Consider the following 26,318-nt stretch of genomic DNA (forward strand, 5'->3'; position numbering starts at 1 on the left):
ATTTGGCTTTGACAGCCTCCCATTCTAAGAAATAATGACCTCTGAACCAGCTCTTTTCCCTTCCATATTTTCTCACTTTTTTCTACTTCTTTTTCTTAGTCTCTCTAATCATGGAGGCAGTAGAAATAAATTTATTTATTACCCCACAAATGGGGTAAATTAATAAAGGAGAATTATACTTTAGAAATATGTGGGAAGGGAAGGGAAGGGAAGGGAAGGGAAGGGAAGGGAAGGGAAGGGAAGGGAAGGGAAGGGAAGGGAAGGGAAGGGAAGGGAAGGGAAGGGAAGGGAAGGGAAGGGAAGGGAAGGGAAGGGAAGGGAAGGGAAGGGAAGGGAAGGGAAGGGAAGGGAAGGGAAGGGAAGGGAAGGGAAGGGAAGGGAAGGGAAGGGAAGGGAAGGGAAGGGAAGGGAAGGGAAGGGTGCTTTTAGCCCACAAAATTTGGAAAACAGCAAAAGTAACAAAAATTATTTGTAAATGTAATATTTAAAACTGAAAACTGTAAGAATCTTTCTCTGAATAGGTTTTTCTCCCCTTGACTGCCAATTTTTGGTCTTTTGAAATTATTTGATTTGCTGCTTTCATGCAGAGAAATCCTTCTCATTTTTTAAAAGCAGTCTCAAAATTTCTAGTTTTGCATCAAGGTGATTTTTTAGGGTTTCAGTAAGAAAGGTCCTTATTCATGGAAACAAATACTCTTCTATTTTAATTATCTTCGTTCATCACAAACCCACTTAAATTTAGACTGTCATCATGCTGATATGCTAGGAGCCACAAGTAGTTGTAAAAAATGCAAGGAGAACCTGCATTTAGCTGGAGACATTTCAGGAAGCCTGCAGGCTCCTGATATGTCATTCTCCAGCTACACTAGAACTCATTGGATCAGCTGAACACAAATGGAGATCAAATTATCAGATCTTGGCCCTCACCAATGTCAGCTTCCTACACTGGCTGTATCGCTAACGTCATTCGTCTATTGAACGAGACCCTTGCTATTTTTACTCAGAACAAAAATAATGTTGTCCTGTCCAAGGCTACATTTTCCCCTTTGAAAATACTCTTTTTCATCCTTTGCATTTTTTAAAAATCTTTTGTCTGCATTCTTTTGTGGTCTGAGGCTCCTGTATCTCAGCCAAACACTGATACATTCATTGCAGGCTTCAGCTGCTTTGCAGAGCCTAAATAGACATTGAGGCTACACGGGCGACTTCAATTAAGTAGTTCTATAGAACTGACATTTTTTGTTGAAAAACAGTGTCTTTTTGCAGGGCCAAACAAAGTGGCAATTCCAAAGATGCAAATCAGAACAAAATACTTATAAAATAATAACCACCAAGGCAACTAATTGTAAGCATTCAGCAGAGTACAAAGATCCATTTACCCAGTTATTTCCTCCTTTTACTTTACCATTGTGTAATTACAAGTATGTACATTACAGCAAAGATGCATATGATAAAGTAAAATTTCAGTGAGAAATTTCCAGATTTTAATAACCAAATTGCAGACTTTTTGAGACAGTAAACTTCTTTTCCTTGGAGAAGCGCAACTATGGAAATATACAAAAGCCTTTTGTTCCTACGCACATGTATGCAGCAGATTCTCACTGAAGTAGAAGAATGCAGTTATTTTTCCTTCATTCTGCTTGTAAGACAGAAATACATAGTACTTCATTAAATGCCTTAGAGCAACATATACACTAATGCTTTCCTCTCAACCACCTTAGACTACAGCAAGCGCTTTCCTTCTTTTTCAGTTCTTTTTTTAAAAAAAATCAACTTCTGTTACTTGCAACTATATGTACTTTCTCTTCCCATTTTGGTTTTTTATATCATTTCTATCAGTTTATTTGCTGAAAAGTAAAAGAGAAGCTTGGTTCCTTTACTTTCTGAAGAGAATTTCCCACATTTAATTCCTTCTGCACTTCAAATCATTTGGTCCAATTCATTCTCTCCTCCTCTTTGTTTCCTACTTCCCTTGGGTCCATCAGGCAAGCAGCAGAAGCCTTTGTGTGTGTGTGTGTGTGTGTGTGTGTGTATTCTGATCTGAGCCAAATGATCACAAATTACTGTCTGGCCTAAGCTATTATTAGACTTGCCAGCAACTGTGGCTCTTCTGATTATTTCAACAGCTGGTTTTGTAGCTTGTCTAAAGATGCAAAAGCACAGTTCTCTCCTCCCCACAGGAACAGCTTACCCGATAAAGGGCTGTGTCAGGATCTGCTCCAAGACTGCTAAGGTAGATCTGCCATTGCTGCTCAATCTATCTCTTGCAGATTTGTTAAAGCCTACCTCCCTTCCTAGGTACCTCTATTATTTACACACCTTTACCAGGTATCAAGCCAGTGATGTGTGGCATATGAGAAAAAAAACTAAAGCTGTTTATTACTTGAAAATACCAACATAAACTAGAAGTGAGTCAAAGCTCACAGACAGAGCATGGATGAATGCATCTGGCAAGCACTAGGAAAGAATTACTTGCAAGAAATGGAGGCATTTAAAACCTAAAAACCATTTCCAAGACTGAATGCTTGTGGCATTCCTCAGGGGTCCGTACTGGGACTCATGCTATTTAACATCACTGATGGGGAGTTTAGCAATGACACCAGGCTCTGTGGTGTGGTTGACAAGCTGGAGGGCAGGGATGCCATCCAGAGGGACCTGGACAGACTTGGGAGATGGGCCTGTGCAACTTCCTCAGGTTCAACAAGGCCAAGTGGGAGGTCCCCCACCTGGGTTGGGACAATCTCAAGTGCAAGTACAAGTGAAGAAGCAATATAAGAGAATGGATCAAGACTACACCTTGGGAGCAGGATGAGGGAGTGTTAGTGGATGAGAAGCCTGACATGCCTCAGCAATGCATGCTTGCAGCCCAGAAACTCAACCATCTCCTGGGATGCATCAAAAGACAAATGGCCAACAGGTTGAGTAAGGGGATTCTCCCCCAGTACCATGCTCTGGTGAGACCCAACCTGGAGTGCTGCTCTGGTCTCAGCACAAGAAAGATGTGTACCTGTTAGAGAGCATCTCAAGGAGGGTCATAAAGATAACCTGAAGGCTGAAACTCTGCTCCTATGAAGACAGCTGAAAGAGCTGGGGTTGTTCATCCTGACAATGAGCAAGACTTTGGGAGGACCTGACTGTGGCCTTCCAGTACTTTAAAGAGGCTTAAAGAAAAGAGGGAGAAGGACTCTTTACATGGACAGATAGTGACAGGACACGGGGGGATGGCTTTAAGCTGAAAGAGGGTGGGTTTCAGTTAGATACTAGAAAGAAATTCTTTAATGAGAGGGTGGTGAGACACCACAACAGGCTGTCCAGAGAAGCTGTGAATGCTCCATCTCTGGAAGTGTACAAGGCCAGGCTGGATGGGGCTCTGAATAACCTGAGGAAGCAAAAGTGTCCTTGGCCATGACAGCTGGGTTGGAACTGGATGACTTTTAAGCTCCCTTCTAACCCAAACTGTTCTTTTGTTCCATTACTGGTACACTGGCAGTGTGAGCATGCCTACAGATAATTACCCTGAGTAATTCTATCTACTAGTAAGCAACCTCCTTTTAGGGGGATTGAGCATTATTGAATATTTTTTGCAAAAAATTCAGAAATATGATTCAAGTACTTCATTGAATGCTGCCTTGCATTTTAATTTTTGTTTCCTACTTCCCTTGGGTCCATCAAGCAAGCAGCAGAAGCCTTTCTGTGTGTGTGTGTGTATGTATTCTGATCTGAATGTTGTGAAATTTTCTTCTTTCCGGGAGTACTGATCGGGAATTGTTTCCAGTACCTTTTACAGTAATATGTTGTTTATTGCTACCTGAATTTTATATCCAAATATGAATTGTATTTTAGTTTGATCTCTTCCTTTCTGGTGAAATCTATCTTCAAACACTTACAGGCATTTTTTGAATGGCTCCTCTAGCCCTAAATACAGTCACTGTCCCATGTGCATTTCCAGCTGGCAGAACTTGATACATGGCCAAGAGGTTGCTTCAGGGACTTTATCACTTTCTATAATTTGGTTATTGCAATTCCATTTTTAAATTGGACTTTCACGGTGATAGCTAATGAACTCGATGACTGTCAATGTTAAACACTCATGATCACTCTATACTGTATTATGTGATATTTTTGGGAATGTTTTCTTAGTAATAGCTGGAGCTACTCTGTTCAGCGTGATTTTCTTAGGCCTAAATTTTGTCCAAATGTATTTTTCAATTTTATGTGCATGGAATACTCTGTGTCAATTTCATCAACAGCAACAAAAAAAGGGTTAATCTAGTCTTTGAGGGCTCTTGGAATTCGTATTATGTTCTATGGTTTATTTCTGGTTTTTTCTTCCTTAGTAATTTTACATTATACCAAGTTTCCTTTCTGCCAAACAGCAGTGAAGCATATAGTATAAAAAGGAAGATATTTTGGAAGTGAAAAGTGGATGATCCTTGTTGTTCTTTGTGGTTAGTGGAGTTTAGGATCTGAATGCAGGTGCTGCATTTTGGTTCCACAGTAGAGAACCAGAATACAAACAACACACAATTTGTTTTACATGGGAGAGTCTCTTCTGTCTCTCACCAACAGCATGTACCTGTTGTACATACAGTGCTCCACTGAAGAGTTTTGTATCTGCTCTAGATCATGTACAAAGCATGTTGATCTTGCACTGGAATTTGTAAGGTGATTTCCTTGGACTACCATGCAATCTATCCATGCAGACATCATCCAAAGCATGAGGCTTTTGAGAACACATACCTGTTTCATTTGTCTGTTATACAGTCCTGCTGTACATTCAATTTTATTCCTGGCCTTACATCTTTTTACAGTATAAAGGCTTATGTCCTCCAAAGAATACCTATTATACCACTTGAACACTAAGAGTGGAAGAAAGCCTCTGTTAAGGAACAATGATTGTAAAGTCAAGCACTGAAACACTAAAAAATGCACAGAAAATTATTTGTATTCATGTATTATATATTTTTTCAGTTTTGTGATTACTTTTTTTTTCAACCTGTACAATATACTTTATTCAATGTGAGCATAGAAGATCCTCAGTGTGTCAGCACAGATATTGCTCAACATTAGGATTACTCACTGTTTAGTTGTACCTTCCTGCTCTAATTTGTGGTCATATACTTTATTGGTTTACTGTCCTTTATTCACTTGCTCTGAAGCTGAATTTATCTTCCTTATATCCTGTTTTAGTAGTATCTACAACTGAATAATATGTAAAAACATTTATGATTAGGTTTTACAGCTACCATATGAAGTGAAGAAGCAGTATCATTTCTATTTAGATATAGGCAACTGAGGGCCTGGGAGGGTGGGGGAGAAATTAGACATAAAACCACACAGGTGTCTAACTTGAAACCTGGCCATATTTTTCATATCACTTCAGCGCCGTTAAGTGTGTACCTCTCTGGTTTCAAGTAGGTCCTAAGATAACTTCTTAAGTAGTTCAAACCACGGTAATGAACTCGGGCCAAGACACACATCCTCCTAGCTGCGAACCACAACTGCTGCCCGTCAAAAACCTGCCTGTCCCCAGCCCTCAGCCAATATCGGGGCCACAGTCTGCTGCACCTACAATTCCTAGAGCTCCCGGAGCTCCCGACTTTCTGGCCACGCACAGCAACTGCCCTTGTCACCTCACAGGATCACAGAATTGTTAGGAGTTCATCTAGTTCAACCCCCCTGCCAAGGCAGGGTCACCTACAGCAGGTGACCCAGGAACGTGTCCAGCCAGGTGGGTTTAGAGTGTCTCCAGATAGGGAGACTCCACGACCTCCCTGGGCAGCCTGTGCCAGTGCTCTGCCACCCTCAACGTAAAGTTGTTCTTCCTCGTGTGGAGATGGAACTTCTTGTGTTTTAGTTTGTGGCCACTCCTTGTGCTGTCGCTGGGTACCACTGAAAAAGAGTCTGGCACCATCTTCCTGTTGGCATCTTGCTCTCGTCACGAAGCGAGGCAGACCTCGCATCCTCTCGCCGCAAGCCCTTTCTCCCCTTTAGCAGGGGGCTGCCCTGGCTCGCACACCCTGCTCGCTGCCGGGCCTCGCTCGCCGGCCATCCCCGCGCGGTGCCCGGCGGAGCCGCCCGGCGGAGCGCGGCTGCCCAGCGGCGGCAGCCAGGTACCTCCCCCCGCCGCCGCCTCCTCCGCCCCCTTTTGTGGCGGTGCCAGGCGGCCGCCGGGTTTCCTGCTGACGCCGGAGAGCCGCGGATGGGCAGGAAAGGCCGCCTCTCCCCCCGCCTCGCCCCGCCGGCAGCAGCGCGGAGCGGTCTCCGGGAGAAGCGCGGCGGAGAGGGCGCAGGTGCGGGGCGGGCCCGGCGGCCGCGAGGGCCGGGCGGCCGCGCCGAGGAGAGGGCGCCGGTCATGGCAGCCCCCGCTTCTTGAATGCTGCCAGCCGCCCCTCCGCCGCCGATGGCCGAAGCCTGGAGGCTGGAGGAGGACGAGGAGGAGTTGCGGGAGCTCGGCAGGAGGCACCGGAGGGTCGCGCTGAGCTCGGCAGCAGGTGAGCGGCGAGGGCGCGGCGGGCCGCGGCGTCGCTTCCTCTGGGCTGGCCCTGGCCCGCTCTCTGTGTCTGGATTCCTGTCGGGGGCAGGGCGGCATTGGCGGTGCCGCCCCGAGGTGTGTCGGCCCCGGCAGCCTCGCCCCAGGGCAGCTCGGTTCAGCTCAGGTGCATCCGAGCCGCAGGCGTGTGCCCGCGGGCCGCTCCCGGAGCCTGCTCCTGCTCCGAGCTCGTCGGAGTCATACGGTGGCTTAAGTTAGAAGGGGTCCTAAAGATCACCTGGCTCCAACTCCCCTGCCATGGGCAAGGACGCCTTCAACTAAACCAGGTTGCTCAGATTCCCATCCAACCTGTCCTTGAGCACGTCCAGGGATAGGGCATCCACCACTTCTCTGGGCAACCTGTTCCACTGTGTCACCACCCTGAAGCTAACATGGACACGTGCTGACTAGCACAGACATGTCCAGGTGCGTAGGGTGCTTTATCAGGAAATTACCTGCCCATTTTTTTCAAAATACCAAGGCAGTGGAACATCTAGATAGCAAGTTGTTCATGTTTAGCTATTTCTGTGTAGGTTTGGACAGCAGGCCCCTGCAAAAAGGCAAGAACCAGTGCATGTGAGAAGGAATAGAGCTGAGGAATCAGCAGATTGTCATTGTAGAGAGACTTTGACAACAACAAACTTTTGTTTGAAATTATTTACTCGAGTGGACCCTGGCAGCAGCAGAAATTATTTAATTCAGACATCATTGTTAATTGAGGGTCAACATGCGTGTCGCTATCCTGTAGTCACTGAGGTGTGAATGCAGCATTTCTTTTTCTGTCATTGTAAAATCCCTTCCAGAATAAATAATTTTCATAATGTCTGTTTCCAGCCATGCTACGTAGTTGAATTCCAAATATTCTGATTTTTAATAATTATGGTACAACTTTAACAATATAGCACGCTTTGCAATTCATGTGAGTTTGCATCCATTTGAGCAGCAAGAAATTGAGTGTCCCTTTCGTAGCTGATAAAAACACAGCAACATGAAGGATTCTAGAGGAAAACTTTCAACAGACAGGCCCTGTGGCCTTCAGTGGCTCAAGTTGTGTCAATGCCTGTCTTTGCAGGTGCAGGATTAGTAGGACCCTAATGAAACCACCGTGGTTTGGCATGTCTGCAGGGTTTCACCTTGTCTGGGGTAGAGTGCAGAAAATCAGTGTTGGTTCCTGTATGGTTTCCTCCACAGCAAAGTGTTTGTGCTGCTGGTTATGATGTCTCTTTTCTAAAAGTGTTCTAGAAGTTTTTATTAGTGGAAAACATAGAATTGGTTCTACAGTTTATGTATCTATATAACCTTTGCCACCTTCTTGTGGAACAAAGCTTGTTCCCAGAATTTGTCTTTGACACAGTGCTATTAACCAGTAATAAAAGGTGTTTTTTCAATTTTTACTAGTATTTTTTCCTGACAGCCACCCCTTGAAATGGGGCCAGCATTGTTTGTTTATCTTACTGGTGTAAAGTATGTGTGAATGAATAGTATTCTGCTTGAGCAGTCTCGCCTCCTTTCCATCTGTTTGCACATCTTTAGCTGGAAAGCACCACTAAGACTCCCAGCGGAGTATTCTTAAGGCATCAGTGAAGAATATCATCCAAAGTAGATGAGTTTGCTGCTCTTCCCTTACTTGACCTTTATTTACATACTTTTATTTACAAACCTTTTGAAAATTAGTGGGGCTTTTTTGCATGTAATGTGCGGTTACCTGCCTAAACGGTAATACAAATAGGTGTTAAATAAGCCTGGGAGATATTTTGTTGTAGGGTTTGAAAATGTAGTGGCATCTTAGCAGGCTGTCAGTTTCTGTCTGTTAAAGTAGTTGTGAATGCAAGCAGTTTAAATTTCTGCTATGTTCAGCCTGTGCATGGAAGTGCATAAGGGGAGTTGTTCACCTTTGTCCTGCTGGTGCAAGGCATGTGTGCAAATTGGGAGCTGAAAGGTGAAAGTTCACAAGTCCTTCTGACTTCCTGAACGCTCCGACTTGGTTAGCAGTGGTTTATTGGAGAAGCAGAGCACAGGAGGCTCTGCAATGAAGAAATAGTATTTTCCCTTGAAGCCAGTCACAGTTGTGCTGCACCATGTACTGTAGGATGAAGCCAGCTAGACTAAACTAACAGCTTGCTGCTGCTCTAGAGGTGTGATCTCCTTTGGGGATGTGCGGTTCTGCTCTCTCGTGTGTCAGCTTTGCTTGCTGCTCGTCCAACCTGTTGGTGAGTGAAGTCACTGGAGTTGTGGTTTGGTGGTAGCCTGGGCTAATGTATGGGGTAGCTGCCTCACTGGGAGCCCCTGTGCTTGCTAGAACCTGCACCAACCTGTTCTGGTGCATTGTCCAAGCAGAGGGATATTTTTCTAGTTCTCTTCAGTGGTTCTGAGTCTTCTCATTCAGCTCACTGTAATGGTTTTGGGTGAATGTTGAAGCTGGCACAAGGGAAAGAGTAGGAACATGCAGCCAGAGGGAGGTAAGAGCCTATGCCGGTCAGAAGTTAGTTTGGCTTAGATTGCTGTGAAACTGCAGCGTGAGAGCTATTAGGGACCTACTCATGGTTTGGTTTTTTGTGTTTTTTAAATTTGACTTACTGGAGGGTTGATTTGTTTGGGTTTTTGCTGTGTTGGGCTGGGGACTTATTTTGCTGGTTTAGTGAGCTGAAGATGCTTGCTTAAGCAGTAGACTACTAGAGCAGATCTTGGAGGAGCAGGGAAACTTGGAGGAATGAGATAGGCAAAATGATTTGTTCCATGGAGTAGTTTTAGATAGCTCAGGTGATGTGTCTGACTGCCTGTGTCTACCACACTGTATGTCACGATCCCATGTCATGGCATTATTTTCTCTAAATTCAAGAAAGCTTTTATTTGGCATGTTCTGGAAAACCTGTGAGAAGATATATTAAATAGAGTGATTTGAAACTCTTCTAAGGAGACTATTTTCCCTTTGAGAAAGTGCTGATAGATTTATATATATATATATATATATATACTACAACATAAACTTTAAAAATTCAACACAGTGAAAGTAGCTGCATAGGTTCATTAAAACTGAATCATCTGGCCACCTGCTCTGGGAAAGGAAACCACTTTTGTTGGAAACTTTTAGGGTTTTCAACTGCAATATAAATAATGTGATCGATTTCTACCTCCCTTGTTGCTTATTTCTGTCACATGCATTATTGTTCTGGAAAGTTATAGAGACCACAGGATATTTACTAGATTTTTTTTTTTTTAGAATGTTAGTATTTTTACTTAGTTTGTTTTCAATAATCAAACAATTTTTAAATAAATATACTTTTTTGTAAAATAACTAAACAGTTAAAAAAAAAAAAACCAGAAAAAAATTTCCAAACAATCCAGAACAACCTCACTAAAATGCTGTTTCTCCATAGACTTACAGGTTTTCTTCAGTCTAACTCTAAACATTGGTCTGGTGTGCTTTCCTATTTTTGCTACCTTTTTATTCTGTAACTTCTGACTAACGTGGACTTCCAGGAAAGTTTATAATGAATGTAGTAAATTTTAGTTATGAACTACGTTGGTTGATTATCTGTCCTTACTGTCCTTACATTAGAGCTGAGCACCACAATATTCTGATATTATCTAAAGCACACAAGAAATTTTTAATACATTCAGTACCTGCATTAGTTCACTTTGAATTCTGGCCAGTGCTCCCTAAGAAAGAATAGCCCATTATGGATGTGGCAGAAATTTCCTTACTTAAAAATAAAATGAAATTACCAAATATGGAAACCAATAATGAAATTTATTTGAGTTGATAATGAAGACCTATGTGACTTTTACTTTAATTGTGGTTAAAAGTACAGGTGGTCAAGGCTTTGGTTTAATTTACTATTACTTTGTTTTCCTTATCACAAATGCTTGGCTGTGGTTTGCTCTCATACAACGGCTGTAAATTTTGCACATGAGTTTAGCTGTGCTGACTGAAACATGTCTAAGTTGAGTTTTGTTGTGGTTTTTTTCCCCTTCCCCTATTTCTGTTTCTCCATAGTAGTTCAGATGTTTCCTGGAACTTTTTCAACTCTAGTGAGCAGTTTTAGATTATGGGTGAAATCATCTGGTTTTGGTTGGTTGATTGACTGAGTGCTTTGGGGTTTTTTTATGCCAAAACAAGATTTAGTTCAGAGTTGGATCAATTCATTACACTCCCACAACTCCCACATCAAATTGGCACTGACTTGTTTTCAAAGCTGAGAACAAAGAGATGTATCCAATATAACAAATTAAGGTTGAATATTTCACTGCTCAACATGCTGAGAGGTTGTGGGGGTATGTTGTAGTGTGTCTGACAGAGTTCAGTGAACACTACTTTGCAGGCATCATGCACTTTTTACAGATAAATGAGGAATTTAATAAACAATGCTCAGCAGTTCTTCCCATGTTAATGCAAAACTACATATTTGGCCTTAAGAAGTAAAGAATAAGATAGTCTGAAATTCTTCATTAAATTCTTGGGTCTGAGGCTGTTTTGGTGGTGATGTCCTTTAGGGTTCACTGGATCATAACAAGGACAGCTCAAGCTTAGTCCTTCCCAAGAGGTGCCAGTGACCCTGGAGCCAGGAGAAAGCATGATTAGGAAAACGGTTATTCGAAGACTTAGTTGGTTAACCAACTCTTTTATTTAAGAAGTGGAAGAATCAGCATCTTGCAGAAGAGAAGTCAGCATTGTTCAGCTGGAAACTTTTGTCTGCGTGCCTGTGTCCTTCAGCGCTGATCTGGAAATTGTTCTGCTTATCCATAACAAGTGTAACCATTTATCCTCTTTTATTAAGAGAAGAGAAGAGAAAAAAGTCTCCATCAAGTCAATAATTTGTTTTAAATAAATTCATAAATGTACCTAGGATCTGCTAGTCTGCCTGTGTGTACACAGGAAGCCCTTAAAAAGAGGACTAAGAGGAGCAATCAGGATAGAGGAGTGGGTGCCACTATTTTAATTATTTCTTTGTTTAGTCAGTTAGCTCACAAATTCAAGAAGTGGTGGAGTGGATGGCCAGCTGAACATCGCTTCCCTCTTTTCCCTGGGATTCAGTCTGTTTTGTTTTGATAGTCCTGATGCAGATTTAGGAGCTTCAGTTTTAGTAACTGCTTCAAGCACCACCAGAGTAAAACACTTGACCTCCAAAAAAGACAAGTAATGTAATTCTCCTGTAATAATCTCTGACTGATGCTGGTATGTTGTATCTTGGAAGTATTAAGAAGATTATATGATTAAGCATTTTTCACAGCCCATTGAAGTTACTGGGCGCATTTCTACTATATTTCATAGTCTTTGACTGTAGCTTGTTTGAGGTAAATATAAATACTAACTGAACTAACTAAATATAAGTACTAACTAAAGCTTTTCTGGAAGTTAAATAATATAGCCTATACATAGAAATTCTCCAACGCATCTTGAGATTCGAGTTAGTGGCAAGAAAAAAACCCACTTGCAGTTACTTGGCCCAGAGTATAAACGGAACCCCAAAGAATGTTGTGCCCTCTGAAGAAACAATGCTGCTAAAAATGAAGGCTCGTCTTACAAAAATATTAAATAACTTCTGGTAGTCAATGGGGTATTTCTTAGCCAAGGAAACTGTAGAAAGACAAATAATAATAAGTATCATTATTAAGTGATTAAATGGACCTACTTCATATAGGTCAGAGCCAAAGCAAGGCACAGAAGTATATAATTGCTTAAGGAGAGATGAGTTTGTAGCCAGAAAATGACGCATAGAACTGTGATTGCGCAAAGACCTTGCTGTTACCTGTGTTGTAAGCAATCATTTCCTGTCAGGGCAACAAATGATAAGTCTGGGATGTTGCATCAAGAATGAGGATAGACAGCAAAGCATAAAATGAGTCATAACTTCATTGCAAGAAGCTTCTACCAAAGTAGTTGTTGTTTACAAATGGGAAAAAATGTAATACTTGTAAATAAATTTGTTAATATTTGCTTTTGAGAGTATAGCCTTTGTTGTTCCAAAATGGGTTCCTTCACCCAGTGTGCAAGAGGCCAATCCACACAGAGTTGAGGTATTTATTTAGTTCAGCTCAGAAAGGGGTCCTGGCTGGCAAATTCACAAAGCCAGTACACGAGTTATCAAAACTTTTCATTATTTATACATTTTGACAAGCAGAGGCGTTAATGTTTATTTGCTATAATTTAGAAGTTCTCTTATTAATTAATATTTTATTTCCGTTAGTTAAATTACTTTCTTCTTCTGCTAATCAGCCCACGAGCTCACTCTTTTGAGTATGTGGGTTTCTTGAGTTAATGGCTATGAGTCAGTGGTTGTGGTCTTCCCCTGCCAGAGTTGCCTTTTACCTAGTTAGCACATTAGTTTGATGAGTTGGCTTTGTTTATTCCTCCTAATCTGGTTCCTGCCAGTTTTATCTTGGACATTCTGCCCAGTGTCCTTGCAGTCTATCAGTTCAGCATTCTGTTGTGATTCTGTTTCTCAAATTTTGTACTCTGAAGTTCTGTCTTGTTTTTTCTTTCTTTATAGCTGAAGTCACTGAGGCATGTTAAGCTGCAATTACTGAGATGTTAAATATAATTTATCTATTTGGAAGCCATGCATCACCTTGATTTAAAATCTGGAAACAACAGGATAGTGGTGTTTACACTCTCCATTAAAAGTTGGGGTAGTTATATGTGTTTTGTTTCAGTAAGCATCTCACACAATATGTGCCATATGAAATTTTATTTTGATAGCATTAAAGTAATTTGCCATGAACTTCTTTTCTTGATGCTTATTATCTATAGTGAAATACAGTGCTTTTGCATGCTTCAGTTTCTTTGCTTTCCTGACTTTGTGTTTGTGGCCATGGAAGCACTGTCTGAAGGGAACTCTGGGGTTACCTACTCTAGCCTCTTTCTCGAAGCAGGCCTGTTGCCAAGGCTTTGTCTTGCAGTGTCTTGATAAGTCTCCTGAAAGAGAGAGATTTACAGCCTCTGCAGGCGACCTGTTTCAGTGCTTTACTTATTCCTAAAGGAAGAACTTTTGCTCACCTACAACCTGAACCTCCCAAGCTACATTTGTGACCATTGCCCCATTCAATATTGTCCACACCAGGAAGAGTTTGCATTTATGATCTTTGTTGCTACTCTACAAGTAGCTGTGTGCTGTGGTTAAGTCGCTTCTTTGCCTTCTCTTTTCTAGGATAGAGGAGTCTGGCCCCTTCAGCTTTCTTATTGCACAGTCCTGCCTTGCTTATTCAGGTCCTCTGACTGTATAGAAAAAATGTAGTGGAAGTGTTGTTTTCATTGCTGGACAAGATTTTTTACTCTGTATGCACAAAAGGCACTGAAGCATTCCAACAGCAGATTTGGGAGCACAGTATATCATCTGTTGATCTGTGGTTTATGCTTGGCAAGCATCCTTCCCTTTAGTGAAGGACAAAAATAAGTTTTGTGGCAAAGCATAGATTTAGTGGTTGGTGGCACATACCAAGAAAAATTCCTGGTTTTCCCCTCAACGTTGTATAAATTTTGACAGACACAGGATCTTTAAATTGACCACTTGATGTAGTGCTGTTACACTAATTTAGGTGTTTTAAATCTGTAGAAATTTGTATGGATTTAATGTGTTATTCTAAAAACATTGATTTGACATTCTGACTTGAGAATTTAGAATCTTCTGACAAAAGGTGATGGAATGCTAAATAAGATGCTTCAAAGATGAACATAATTGGTTTAGAAATTCTTGCATGTGTTACAAAACAAATCTATCCTTGCTTTCCTGCTTTCTATGGTTATATTTGGGTCCAGCATGAAGGGCTGGATGACAGCAAGGCTGAAAAGGTTCACACTGGAGTAGAAGCTGAATGCAACAAATTTTACTGTTCATTTCTTCTTTTCCCTAAGCTTTTAAAGAGGTCATAGCATTTATTTTATGTGTATGTGTTGTGACCTCAGTCAGCTTGTTCAGGCTTTTGAAGAAAATATGATTGTATCAGAACATGCTAAAGATTTCAAATTATTGACATCATTACTCCTGTGGTTAATAGTGGGCACACTGTCAGCTTTTCAGAGCTGTGCTTGTAGCTCGTGTGTCACAGCACACAAACTGAAAATACAAATGTCTTCAGGAAAGTATGCATGAAACACCAGGATTCAGTTTTTACTTCCAAGAGAATTCCTTCCCCTTTGCAGTCAATTTCTTAGCAACTACTGGGAGGCCTCATATGAAAGGCCCTGCTAAATTGCTGCCAATGGATTTATCTTTCACTAATTTAATTCCTTTTTTTAATCCACTTAGACTTTTAGTCTTCAAATCTTGCATGGTAGTAAGGAGCACAGTCATTCATTATATGAAATCAGTTACTGCCTTTTGCATACCTGTTGGTATTTCTGCTGGATAATCATTGTTTCTTGGATAATGATAATAGATTTCTTATCAGTATTCTGCTTTTTAATGTGGTTTTGATCATGGTGATTTGCTTCTTTAAAAGAAAGCTTAGGTAAATTTTCAAGCACTGTGTTTACTACAAAAGGGTTCTGGTCCATTCTCCTAGACAGAATATTGTATGTATAAAAGAAGTTGTTCCATGTTTTTCTTCAGTTATAGCAATTAGGTTCTTTTTATAAGAGATAAGCTAAAACTAATATAATTTGTTTTCTCAAGTTGGTAATTTTGTATTCATCTTTAATTCCCTCTTGCATTAAAAACTGAGTTCTCAATATCACACATCTATACAAGAAAATTGATTCAGATTGTGCACATCTGTGCTAAATCATTTAAAAGAATTTTTGAGTGTGCAGTGTGTTGTGATCTTATTTGTTATTAAAATACTGTTCGTTCATCCTGTTGGAGAGATGGGACATAAATGTCTGGAAACAAGCTCAGCATTTCAATAACTCTGTCATTTTAAATTACTCCTTTGGTGTGCTGTATCCATTTTATAGCTGCATTTTAGATTTAGGGTACAAAACTAATGGAAATGTGTGACTTGGGATCAAAGTAGAAGCTTTATAAGAAGTCTCTCTCCTTCTACCTGGTACTTGAAGAACAGCATTGTCAGGTGCCGCAGTTCAACTGATGCCAAATGCTGTACACTTTATCATTTGTCTTAAGCTTGCCATTCTTTGCAACATCCAGTGAACTCCAAACTGGCATGATGAAATTCACCTGAGATTGGAGTTCCTCAGGCTGGCCACCTGCCACATCCTACCTGGACAGTTTACCACATCCATTGTTTAAGCAGGTCAAGTCCATGCTTGGATGAGCATCACTGCCAGCATGGAACAAGTATCACTGAATGATGAGATGGGATACCGCTGCAGACCTCATGTATTCAGCTCTTATCAGCTTAATTTCATGAAAAAAAAGAGGTTTTTTCTGTTTGAGTATGCAAAACTTGCTGCAGATGACCAATATCATCTCTGGGAAATACATGGTAGCAGCTGCCTGACATTAGGCACGTTTCATTTTGTAATGGCTGTCCACAAGCTTGATGTTTGTGGATCCTTTATCAAGAACTATTTGAAGTGTGTCATTATGGTATTTTGTCACTATAGCAATGTAGAGGTACTCACTAGTATATTTAAGAGGCTGAATGCCTCTGACAGGATCTGTAGACCTTTTTGGTGAGTGCATGGAACTGGGGAGAGGTCTAGTAATACATGGGAGGGTAGGTATTTCCTCCAAAGTGCCAAACAATTGGAACTGTCTCTGCCAGCATTACCAGAGTGTGCAGAAAAGCAGTGTTTATCTGTGGTAAGCACAGGATTCTTTGTTTTGAGGGTTTCTGAATGCTTAATAACTTTGCCATCCTTTTTCTTGGTCAAAGCAAATTTTTGAAGCCTCTCATTGACTGTAGGTGAAACTGCTTTGTGTTACCATGTTACATTTAGAAGACTGAGAACAAGGTGCAGTAGTCTCATGTCAAGGGTACAAACAGGCAAACAATTACTTTTATAACAGCTATATAAGGTAACACCATGGTGCTAGGAATCCAGCTGTATATAGTGACTACTGGTCAGGATGTTCTTCCAGGACCAAAGGGCACACGTATGCAGAGTTCCATGCGCACGTTAGGCCAGTAATGAAGGACTCTGAGGTACTCTGACGGGGATTTGGTAGATGTTTAACACCTTGGAGTGGATGTGGATAAGTTCAGTGCACGCCTCAGCAAAATATCTTCAGAATGCCAGGTGATTCATATTTTTAAAAACTGGATGCCGATCACTGCATTATTAAATAATATGCATTAAAACATTACTTTCTTTAATAACAGCAAAGTGGTGGGCTTCCTGTTCTGCAGAATAGTGGCAGAGAGTTGCACAACTTTTAAGCATGTGCTCAAAGCTGATGGAAGAGGGTTAGCTTAGGGTACAACAATTTATTCATATATGCCACCATCATTAAATAAATCCATTTTTTGCACTTTCACATTAATCCCTTTTATGATGTGTCTAGGTCTTATAGTCTTTGTTGGATGGTAAAGTGCAAGAGTCCTTTTTGGGAATAATCCATTTTATGGTACTTCAGAAGAATCCCGTGCATATGAGAAGCAATTGTTACATTCATTTTCCTAGAATTTTTTTTATTTCTGTGTTGGGCAGAATTACCAATGTCACTGGAGAGAAAATATGTTGTTAATAGGCTTATGTTGAATGGACTTCCCTAGAAAATTAGTGCTTGTAAAAAACCCAGTAATATTTAAGACTGTTCTCATTATGTGAACTGGGTAAACAGCTTGGGGGATTCTTTAATCATAAATATTGACAAAGGACCATAAAATACTCCAAGAACAAGCTACTGAGTATTTCAGCGATATCTTAAGAGAAATAAATACTTTCATTTGCCTGGTACATTTCTTCTATTTTTAGAGATATTGTTGGAGTTTTTTTGTGGTTGAGTGTATTACAGTCCTTTCTTTTCATACATTATTTTCTTTGTCTCTGTCATTTCATCTCCCTAGTCTCCAAATTCCTCCCACAGTGCAGACCTATGCACTTACTTGCACTCACTATCATTCATGACTGATATTGCTATCATGTCTGATATCTAAGTTGAAAGCAATGTCGCCTTTTTTCTGTCAGTGGCTTCACAGGATGAAATAATCAAGAAAGAAAATTTCTTGTTTGTTTTAAAACCAAATTAGTTTCCTGATATACAGAAGGCGGAATATCTTTTGAATTGCTATTCAGCACTTTATTGTGAATCCATGTCTTGTCCACATTCAATCTGACTAGCTTCCAAGTGCTTCATCCGCAAGATTACACGGGGGACTTTTGTTATTGAGGTTTGCCACCTCAGCAGTATGTTGTGACAGGTGAATGTACCTAAACAGAGGTGTTCAAAGCTGGAGGCACTTTTGGTGCTGGATGTTCTGGTTCTCGAGTAGGGCAGACGCCTGAGGAGGAAAACAATGGAATAAATTTGGATCTTGCATATTGTGTGTGAATGCATATAAGATAGTCTGTTAATACGTGTCCAAAGGACAAGTTTATTCATACATCTAACTATTGCATTTTTTGTATGTGTATCAGCATCCTTTGACAGGCGGATGTAGGTAGGACCGAGTGAGCTCTGTGGTCTTGCTGAGAATATGCAGAATCTCTGCAGGCATGCTAAATCTCTGATTCAGGAAGAAAAAGGTAGTACAGTGCTCTTATAAAAAGATGAAAGATAAATTCCTTTTAATGGCAATGCTAGAAACATCAGAGAATTATTTTTCAGGAATGTAGATTTAACATTTTGGAAATGGCTAGAGAGAAATGTATTTTGTGGTTATAAGTCTCCTGTTCAACAAAATATTGAGTCAATTAACACTTTCCTTATGAAAGTAGAAAATAATAAGTGGTAGGGCTCATCTAGAGGAGCTCCCACTGTGATTCTGTGGCATACTGATATCTGTGTCTAGTTATACTTGAAGTACATAATCTTAGAATTACATTGCACTGATCAGCTGGGATGTTTTTTATGAAGATGTGGGGATTTGTACTTCCAGGAGTTGCTAATTTTTTGAAAAAAGAGCTTTAGAAGCAGCTGTGTCCTAATTTTCCTTTTTAAACAACTGTGGTAGAAGGCAAAAGTGTGGTAACATATGTGTGTAGTGGGTGTATTTGATTGCTTATGTACTTTGTTTATCATTTATGGCTTAAGAACAAGCCCAGTTCCCAGTGCTGAGTTTAGTCTAGGTTCTTACAGCATGAACCTTTTTGAGAAATGGTGATAGCTTACACAGTCTGTTTCCTTTCTCTTTTGTTTTCTGCATCAGCCCCCTCTTTTGCTGGCACATATGCTCACACTGATGCACACGCACTTTTGCTGTTGCAGGAGAAATGTAGGAGTAAGAATGAGGGGGTGGAACTTCGGAGTCACAAAAACTAATCAACAGCAAATGTAGCATTGGCAAATGTGGCCTCTGCTGTCCAGTAAAATCCTTTTTCACTTATATGTTGTGCACTTAAAAGTGCACTAAAGGCTTTAAAGATGATTATAGTTTATTTTTAACCTTTTTAGCAAGGTAAAGATACTATAACTTAAAGTCTTAGGATAATTACACGCTTTATGGTGGTCAGTAGGTTTCAAAATTAAATACTCTGAACCTCTGACTGCAGAGGTTCATTGTATTCTCAGGTGTATGTTGGGATCCATCCCCAGCCATCTATCAGTTGTGTTTAAGAGTTGGGGAAAAAAAGCATTACTCCAGTATAAAAAACTCTACAAATGCTTTGTGCTTACAGACTCAGTTACTGTTTAGCACTAAAACTGACAGACTACTATAATTTCATTGTGGGGGATGTTATAAGATTGTTTTCTTCCTAGCAGTGTACTGCTCTGGAAGTCAACAGCATACTGTAGAATTTAAAGTAAGTATAAAAACTGTCGGCCTTTACAATTAAAAACTCTGAGCATGTCCTGATTTTGTAGCCTTTTGTGGTAAAGGGAAAGCTATACATAAAGTAAATTCTAAAAGTTTCTTCCAAGCCTCTCATTAATCTCTGCTTGAGCCTTCTGCCTTTTAAACAACTGATAAGGGACTCTGCTGTTAAAATATTAAAATACTAAACAAATGTTCAGTTTTATGGGTTTTGCTGTATGACTGTTCCTAACAAAAATGAGCAAAATTTATAGTAGATTCTACACAGTGGAATCGATGTGCATTGTTCTGGTTCCATACCTGAGGGAAGTGCTGAAAGGAAGGAAGAGTGGCTTTGAGCCACAATATGCCTTAACAAACAGAGGCAAAAATTGGCAGTATCGGTGGCAGTTACTGCTTGTTCCAGTGCAAATAAAGCAAATAGTGTTGAAAATCCCGCACAAATGCAGATCTTCCCAGAAAATGTGCAATTTGTTTGAGTGAGGGCCCCATCTACACTGGCAATTAGAAATGAATATTTGGGGTTTTTGATTCAGTTGTCTGGCAGGGACTGGTGCACCATTTAGCTATGGTTACCTGGGTCTAGATGTATATGACTGAAATAGTGGCATCACGTTTCAGCACGATGCTTTGTAAAGCTGCTCTGTTGGTCTTAGTGTCTGGCTTTAAGGCCTGATGGACTTCAAAGCTCATTGGGGATTGAAGCATTCAGATGTATCATCAGATGGAAGTTGTACAGTCTCTTCCAATAATTTTCTTATCCTGAAAACCTCACTTCTCTCTATATTTTGGTGTTGCCAGCACTGCTGAAAAGCCCATGGTTTCCATTGCTTGGCTTACCTGGAGGTTTGTCATTGTTACAGTAGCACATCATGCTTGCTTTCCTTGTGAAACCACTGCTGGGCCATCGGGGGCTAAAAACTGCTGGGATGGAGACTGCTGGTTGCTCTAACTATGTGTCTCCCTGGAGGGTGTTAGTGCCCCGCCTCTTTTGCTGACTGGTCAAATTCAACAGGCATAGTTAAAATCAAAGATACAGTATTTCCCAGAAATGGGAAGGGTGTGTGCCCCCCTTTCCTCCCTTCAGCTTTTAAGAGATCATGCTGTGGAATGGGGTTAAAAGTGGGAACTTAGCAGCCTCAGGACGTAATTGCATTGAAGGTTCCCCAGTAGCTTTGCAGTTTGATGCAGCAGAATGTGTGTTAACTTTCCACTCCTTTTTCAACATTTTGTGTTTATACTTGAATTTTTTTCTAGTGAGAGCAAACTTTTCAGTTGAAGTCACTCTTAGCAACAAGATGCTTTGAAGAAGCTTGCAAAATAAACAGAGGAAAATAATGGCTCTACTGAGTGTGAGTTGCCTTTTTCCTTTTCTTTGCTTGTCTTCCAGAAACAAGAGCGATTGCCTTAAAAGATACTGTTTTCTGCATTGGTGGTCTTTTTGGCAAAACTTATGCTATTTTGGGTTTGTGGAGCAACTGAAACGATGTTGACCCAGTTATTTTTCTTCTGATAATTATTTTTTCCTTGAGAAGAAAAACTTTTCTGTTGTATTAAAAACAAACAACAAAAGAAGCTAATTTTCCTAAACTTGGAGTGTAAGAGAATTACCTTTTTTTCTGAAACCAACTGGAACATGGCGTTTCTGTCTGCCACTCAGCCTTTGCATGCTGAAAAAAGGCATAAGGTGTCCATGCTGCTGCTGAAATACACAGAGCATGATTTTGTAAAGAAACGCTAGATTTGCCATACTATTGTGGTATGAAGAGCAGATTTTTGTGCCTTTATGTTTTCCTTGATTCTTCTGCTGTGCTTAGAACTGGACAACAGTCTTCCCAACTTCAGCCAGGAGTCCCTGACTTCTTCCACCTTGTCTGCTCCACCTGCTAGCTGCTTGGCTTCTTGCACTATATCCTGCTTCTGAACAAAGCTAATATATTTCTCTTGTATGGCTGTAATTTTATGAGGGCAACAAAGGTTTTTATAAATAGTAGATGTGCATATGAAGTGGAAAAAATCTCTAGTACGGTCTGCAGGGGGTTGGAGCATGGTCAGTTCTCTGGCTGATCTCTGGCTATGCAAATTGTGGGTTGGAGGAGAGGCAGAAAGAACTTCATTAACTAAAATAAATTTAGGATCATACAGTCCGGTTCTGTAGCTTGTGAGTACTAGCTGCTTGTAAATTCCTAGCATATTTTATTACAGCTACATACACAGTAAGGAATTTTATTACTTTTAGCAACAGAAAGATAGGGAGGACAGTACTGGTGTCTAATGTCTGGAAGGTAGTATCTGTCACTAGAAGTGGCATTTTTTCCTGTGCATTTTCTATGCCAGAGTGCAGACAGGCTTTGTTCATTGTAAGTGCTAGTCCAGCAGCATTCAGTGTTTGCTCTGATCTGACACATGGTTTTGGCTTCCAGAGTTTAGAATTGAAGAATATACAGTTTTCTGCTAGAAGGACATAATGTCTTGTAATGTTTTATAGTAATTTATATCTTTGATATAGAGGAAAATCTGTAGTGCAGGATTTCATTTTCAGATCTTTGTAACAATACAGTCTTCTTACTTATTTCTGTTAGAAAAGATTTCAAAGACATACCTCTGCTGTTGAGGTAACATGTGTACAGAAAAGAGAATCGGTTACGTACTTTTGCGACTCAGCTTTCTTCAAGGCAAGGATTTGCCTATAGAATGGAGAGATAAGATCTGTGTGTGTATTAAAAAGAAATTGCCTGTTTTTTCTAGGCTTTCATATTTTAGGGTTTGTAGAGGTGTGTCATTATTTGAATTGATGCTTGTACCTAATGCCAAAACAGCATTTAGAATTGCAAAATTTACAGAATCACAGAATCAATTAGGTTGGAAAAGACTTCTGAGATTGAGTCCAATCTTTGACCACACCACCTTGTCATTCAGACCATGGCACCAAGTGCCATGTCCAGTCTTTCCTTAAACACCTCTGGGTACAGTGACTTCACCACCTAATTGACTCCAAGCACATAACTGGAAGATTGAGCTCTTTGAGTCTCTCATTATGCTTGAAACTAAAACAAATTTAAAAGGTTAAGGTCACAGCAAACTTAATGAGGTGGAGGTTTTAGTTCTATTTTAAAATGTTGGCTCTTTGCTTGTAGGATTACAATTTGTTCTTTTCAAGATTATTATGCGTGTGGATGGTGTGCTCTCACTAAGTTTATCAGAAAATAAAATGTGCAAAACCAAATAAAGTATTGAAATGCTGAAACAGGAATGAAAATACAAGGGAGAAGGGAATTGCATTGATTTCCTGAATGAGCAGGTTGCAGCGTTGTAGGCGGGCTGTGGTGGATCTGCTGACTGGCCATGGGCTGTGTGGGGAGCTCCCAGATGCCGAGCTTCCATGTGCTCTGACTCGGTTTCTTCCTTTTTGCTGGTTCATTCACACCATCGTTTTAGCAGTGGGGGGGGGCTTTGTCTGAATGCTGTTAGATTGTGGCTGCTTACAGGGCAGGAGATGCTGATAACAAGCAACAGATGGCAAGCAGATTTCAGTACGAAATCCAGTCTCATTTTGTTCAGTGCTCCCAGGTAAGGAGGTTACACAGTGAGGATGGAAGGGAGCGTGTGTTAGAAGAACTGCTGCTGCAGATCTGGTTTGAGCTATTCCAGAGCTATACCATGCTGCTTCTGCTAGCAGAGTTGCACACAGTGTGATGAAATGAAGATCGCTGTGAGTCAGGAAGACAATAAATTATAACTGTGTGGCTATGACAGCTCAGTAGGAGCACCTATGGATGGAAAAAGCATTACATACTTTTAAGCACTGTTGACATGAGATAATTTTTTTACCACTTTAATGAAAGCTTAATCAAATGAGCACATAAAGCTGGGAGAGGAAAATACTTCTTTTACACAGGAAATAAGACTGCACAAACAAATGTGTACTGTTAACAGAGCAAATTTTATTTCAAATGCAGAGCTTTAAGATTGAAAATACAATCTGTGAGAATGAAAATTTTTTTAGGAAGACTCTTCTGTATAGACAAGCTTTTCAGTTAAGTGTTTATTAATGCACAAAAAATAGCTTTCTGTTTAAAATACACAGAGATCAAATTAGAAGCAAAATCACCATGGTCAGTGGAGATTATGTGCAGCTGTAGGAATTAACTTCTGCTTGTATAGTGGATCTTCCTACATTAAAAAATTAAACCCCCACCTCTAATTTTAGAATATATGCATATTAGGTGGACAACAGTCTGAGCTTTTCAAGTGGTTCAAAAGTCATGCAGTAAAAGATATTCTAGACTTAAAATATGAATGATAATACATAAATTCTAATATCATAGCACTGCAGTTATTTTATAATGCTTGTACAATAATCGTAACTCTTGAGAGAAATATTTTATACTTTTGGTGCATACTGGAGCTTTATGTGTAGATTTTTGTGAGTCAATCTCATTAATCCAAATAAGCTACTTGAAATACTTACAGGATGAAGAAAACCCTTTCTAAAAACACAGAAAAATTCAATATTTGGAACCCCCAGAAGCTGAAGAGTTAATGGTGGGGTTGCACTGGATTCAGTATATTTGCAGATGTTGCTGCAACCAACTGCTGATTTTTCTCCCATCCTGTCAGGGAACTCTGCCAGCCATGATTCATGGAATGATTTTTTTGCGCTGAGTAATCTGTGGTTTTTCTTTTTTCCTCTTCCCTCTCCCTTATTTTTATCCTGAACTAAAGCACTATTCATTTCAGCTAAAGGGAGGAGAAGCTTCCAAAGCATTAATACAAAGCATTAAATACACTGTGTTTTGAGTGGAGGAATTGTAACAAATGTTAAACTTGCAGTAATTTTACTTGGTCTTAGGCAGTCTAGTTCAGTGTGGGAAAACAGTTTTAGAACAGAATTAGCTTTTGGTTTTGCTAGTCATATGGTTTCACAGTTCTCTTAAGACTTCTGTACTAGTATTGCTAAAGAACATCCAACTTCTGTGCTGATATTATGCCTCCTTTCTCACAGATCGCTCAGAAAGAAATAAACCAGACTGCCGCTCTTCAGGGTAAGAACTGTATTTCTCTATTTATTCTTCCCTTCTCTTTCTTTTTTTTACCCTAATTTTTTCCTTTTATTGGGTGAACTAGGAAATTGGCCAGAAATATAAAAATGTCATTCTTCTGTTTATCTGTTCTGTTTATTTTACAGTAATGTAAAATAAAAAAGTTTTGTGTTAAACAAAATAAGTTTGTGTTAAAAATAATTGTTTTATATTCTTTATGGGCAAAGTTCTTTTTTCAAGTAATTAAATAGGACTTGCTACATTGTAATTGCACACACTGAAACTCCAAATGCTTGTTTATGTATCATGCATGGGGTTGTTTGGTAAAACTGTGGTTTAAAACAAGAAGCCCCTCATGACTTTTACTACTTTGAGCTGTTTGCTTCTATAACAGGGAAAATAATTCTTGGTTCAGTCAAAAATAGCAACACTTTATTATTTATTCCATTAACTCTGATCCTATCATACCAAGATTTCACAAGAAACAAACAAAACTGTTTTAAACAAAGCCCATGTGCACACACCCCAACACTTTGTGTTTATTTAGAATTTCCATCAGGACTTGTCATGAACTTCTAGGCTATTGATTTGCAAGGCCATATTTTCCCTTAAGCTTCTGAATATTCTGTAGTTCTTCTTATCCTTTGATTTTTAAATAATCTCTTTCTCTATTGCCTCGTTTTCAAACTATCTTTCAGTTGTCCACTGGGGAATAGGATTTTGTCCATGTCATGTGGTAGATAGTGGAATTTTAATGAAACAAAGTGATAGAGCAGACCAGTGAACACTGGCTCTTCCATTCCTTTGTGAAAAGTCTTTCCAAAAAATTCCCCTGGTGTCTAAGCTTTTGACATGATCTGACCTTTTAATTTGATTTTTACAGTCTACATTTTTTCCTTTTTGGTACAGTTTTACAGTACAGTGGGCTAGGATTTATAGCTGGAAGAACAGTGTAGCATTTTCTTACAGCACACTTGATGTGTTGTATCTATTGTGTGATGTGATGGGAGAGGATGTTTTTCCCTTCCCTCCCCCATCTGCCACAGCACTGTAGCTGATTCCAGCAGTGTGTTTAAGTTACAGGGGGGTATTGCCTTTGTCTTTGAATACTTTTATCTGCTTAAAAGCTCAATCACTGCATGTGCTGATTTCCTTTAATACTTAAAAATACTGAACTTTTTTATTTTATTTTCTTTTTTTAAAAGTTTGTGGTTACAGTCTAAATGTTAGAACTTTCATTAGATCATGTCATATTAAGATAATGTCAAACAAATCCAAATCATTATCAAAAGGAAATCTTATTTTATCAAAGTTTAGTTTAAGGTTGAAATAGCTTCAATCTCTCTTCCCCTTTCTTCCCCTAGTTGTTCTCACCGGTATCTTTTTGTTCTGGAGTGTGTTTTACAAGTTTGAATTTGAACCAAAAGCAAAGTAAAACTTCAGATTTTTTTCTATGGAATTTGAAAGTCAAATGTGGACCAGCCTTGCCAATAAGACACTGCCTTAAGTTGCCTGGACTACAGTCTCCAAATTCTCATGTGAAAAGCACAGAGTAATTAACAGTATATTGTAGATTGCTCATAATGTTGAGAGAAATGCAGCTTTCAGTAATCTTTCATTCCTGTCAGTAGTGCATGTGCTTTGTGGCCATATCTATGTATCTTCTACCCCCTTCGAAGTCTCACTGGCCATTGTGTCATGAGCTGTGAGGAACACAAGCTGCCATTTAAAGGGTAGTGTTGTTTTGTGCATGTCTCACTGCACTTTCTAGACTGGAACAGGAGCAGCCTGCCTTACTTAAATGATATACTCTGCTAATTGATATTGCTACACTCAGTGGTTCATCTCTCATTATAATTAGAAGCATTATTCTGTGGTGACAAATTGCTAGGCGAGATTCTTATCCCAAGTCTGGCCATATCATG

General features: G+C 39.9%; 1 protein-coding gene across 4 annotated transcripts in view; it reads left to right on the forward strand.

Annotated features, from left to right (window-relative positions):
• The first annotated feature begins 6,185 nt into the window (after positions 1-6,185).
• The window catches only part of SH3D19 (SH3 domain containing 19), an 81,623-nt gene continuing 61,490 nt past the window's right edge, over positions 6,186-26,318 (forward strand). For 3 of the 4 annotated variants that reach the window (XM_084205064.1, XM_084205065.1, XM_084205067.1), the window contains exons 1-2: positions 6,186-6,494; positions 24,357-24,396. In XM_084205064.1, the coding sequence (XP_084061190.1) occupies positions 6,377-6,494; positions 24,357-24,396 (158 nt within the window). In that variant the 5' untranslated portion in view covers positions 6,186-6,376. Of the gene's footprint in view, positions 6,495-20,608; positions 20,704-24,356; positions 24,397-26,318 lie in introns of all 4 variants that reach the window. The other variant, XM_084205066.1, reaches the window with a different exon arrangement.

The sequence above is a fragment of the Fringilla coelebs genome (assembly GCF_963513975.1).
Source record: "Fringilla coelebs genome assembly, chromosome: 4".
Lineage (NCBI taxonomy): Eukaryota > Metazoa > Chordata > Aves > Passeriformes > Fringillidae > Fringilla > Fringilla coelebs.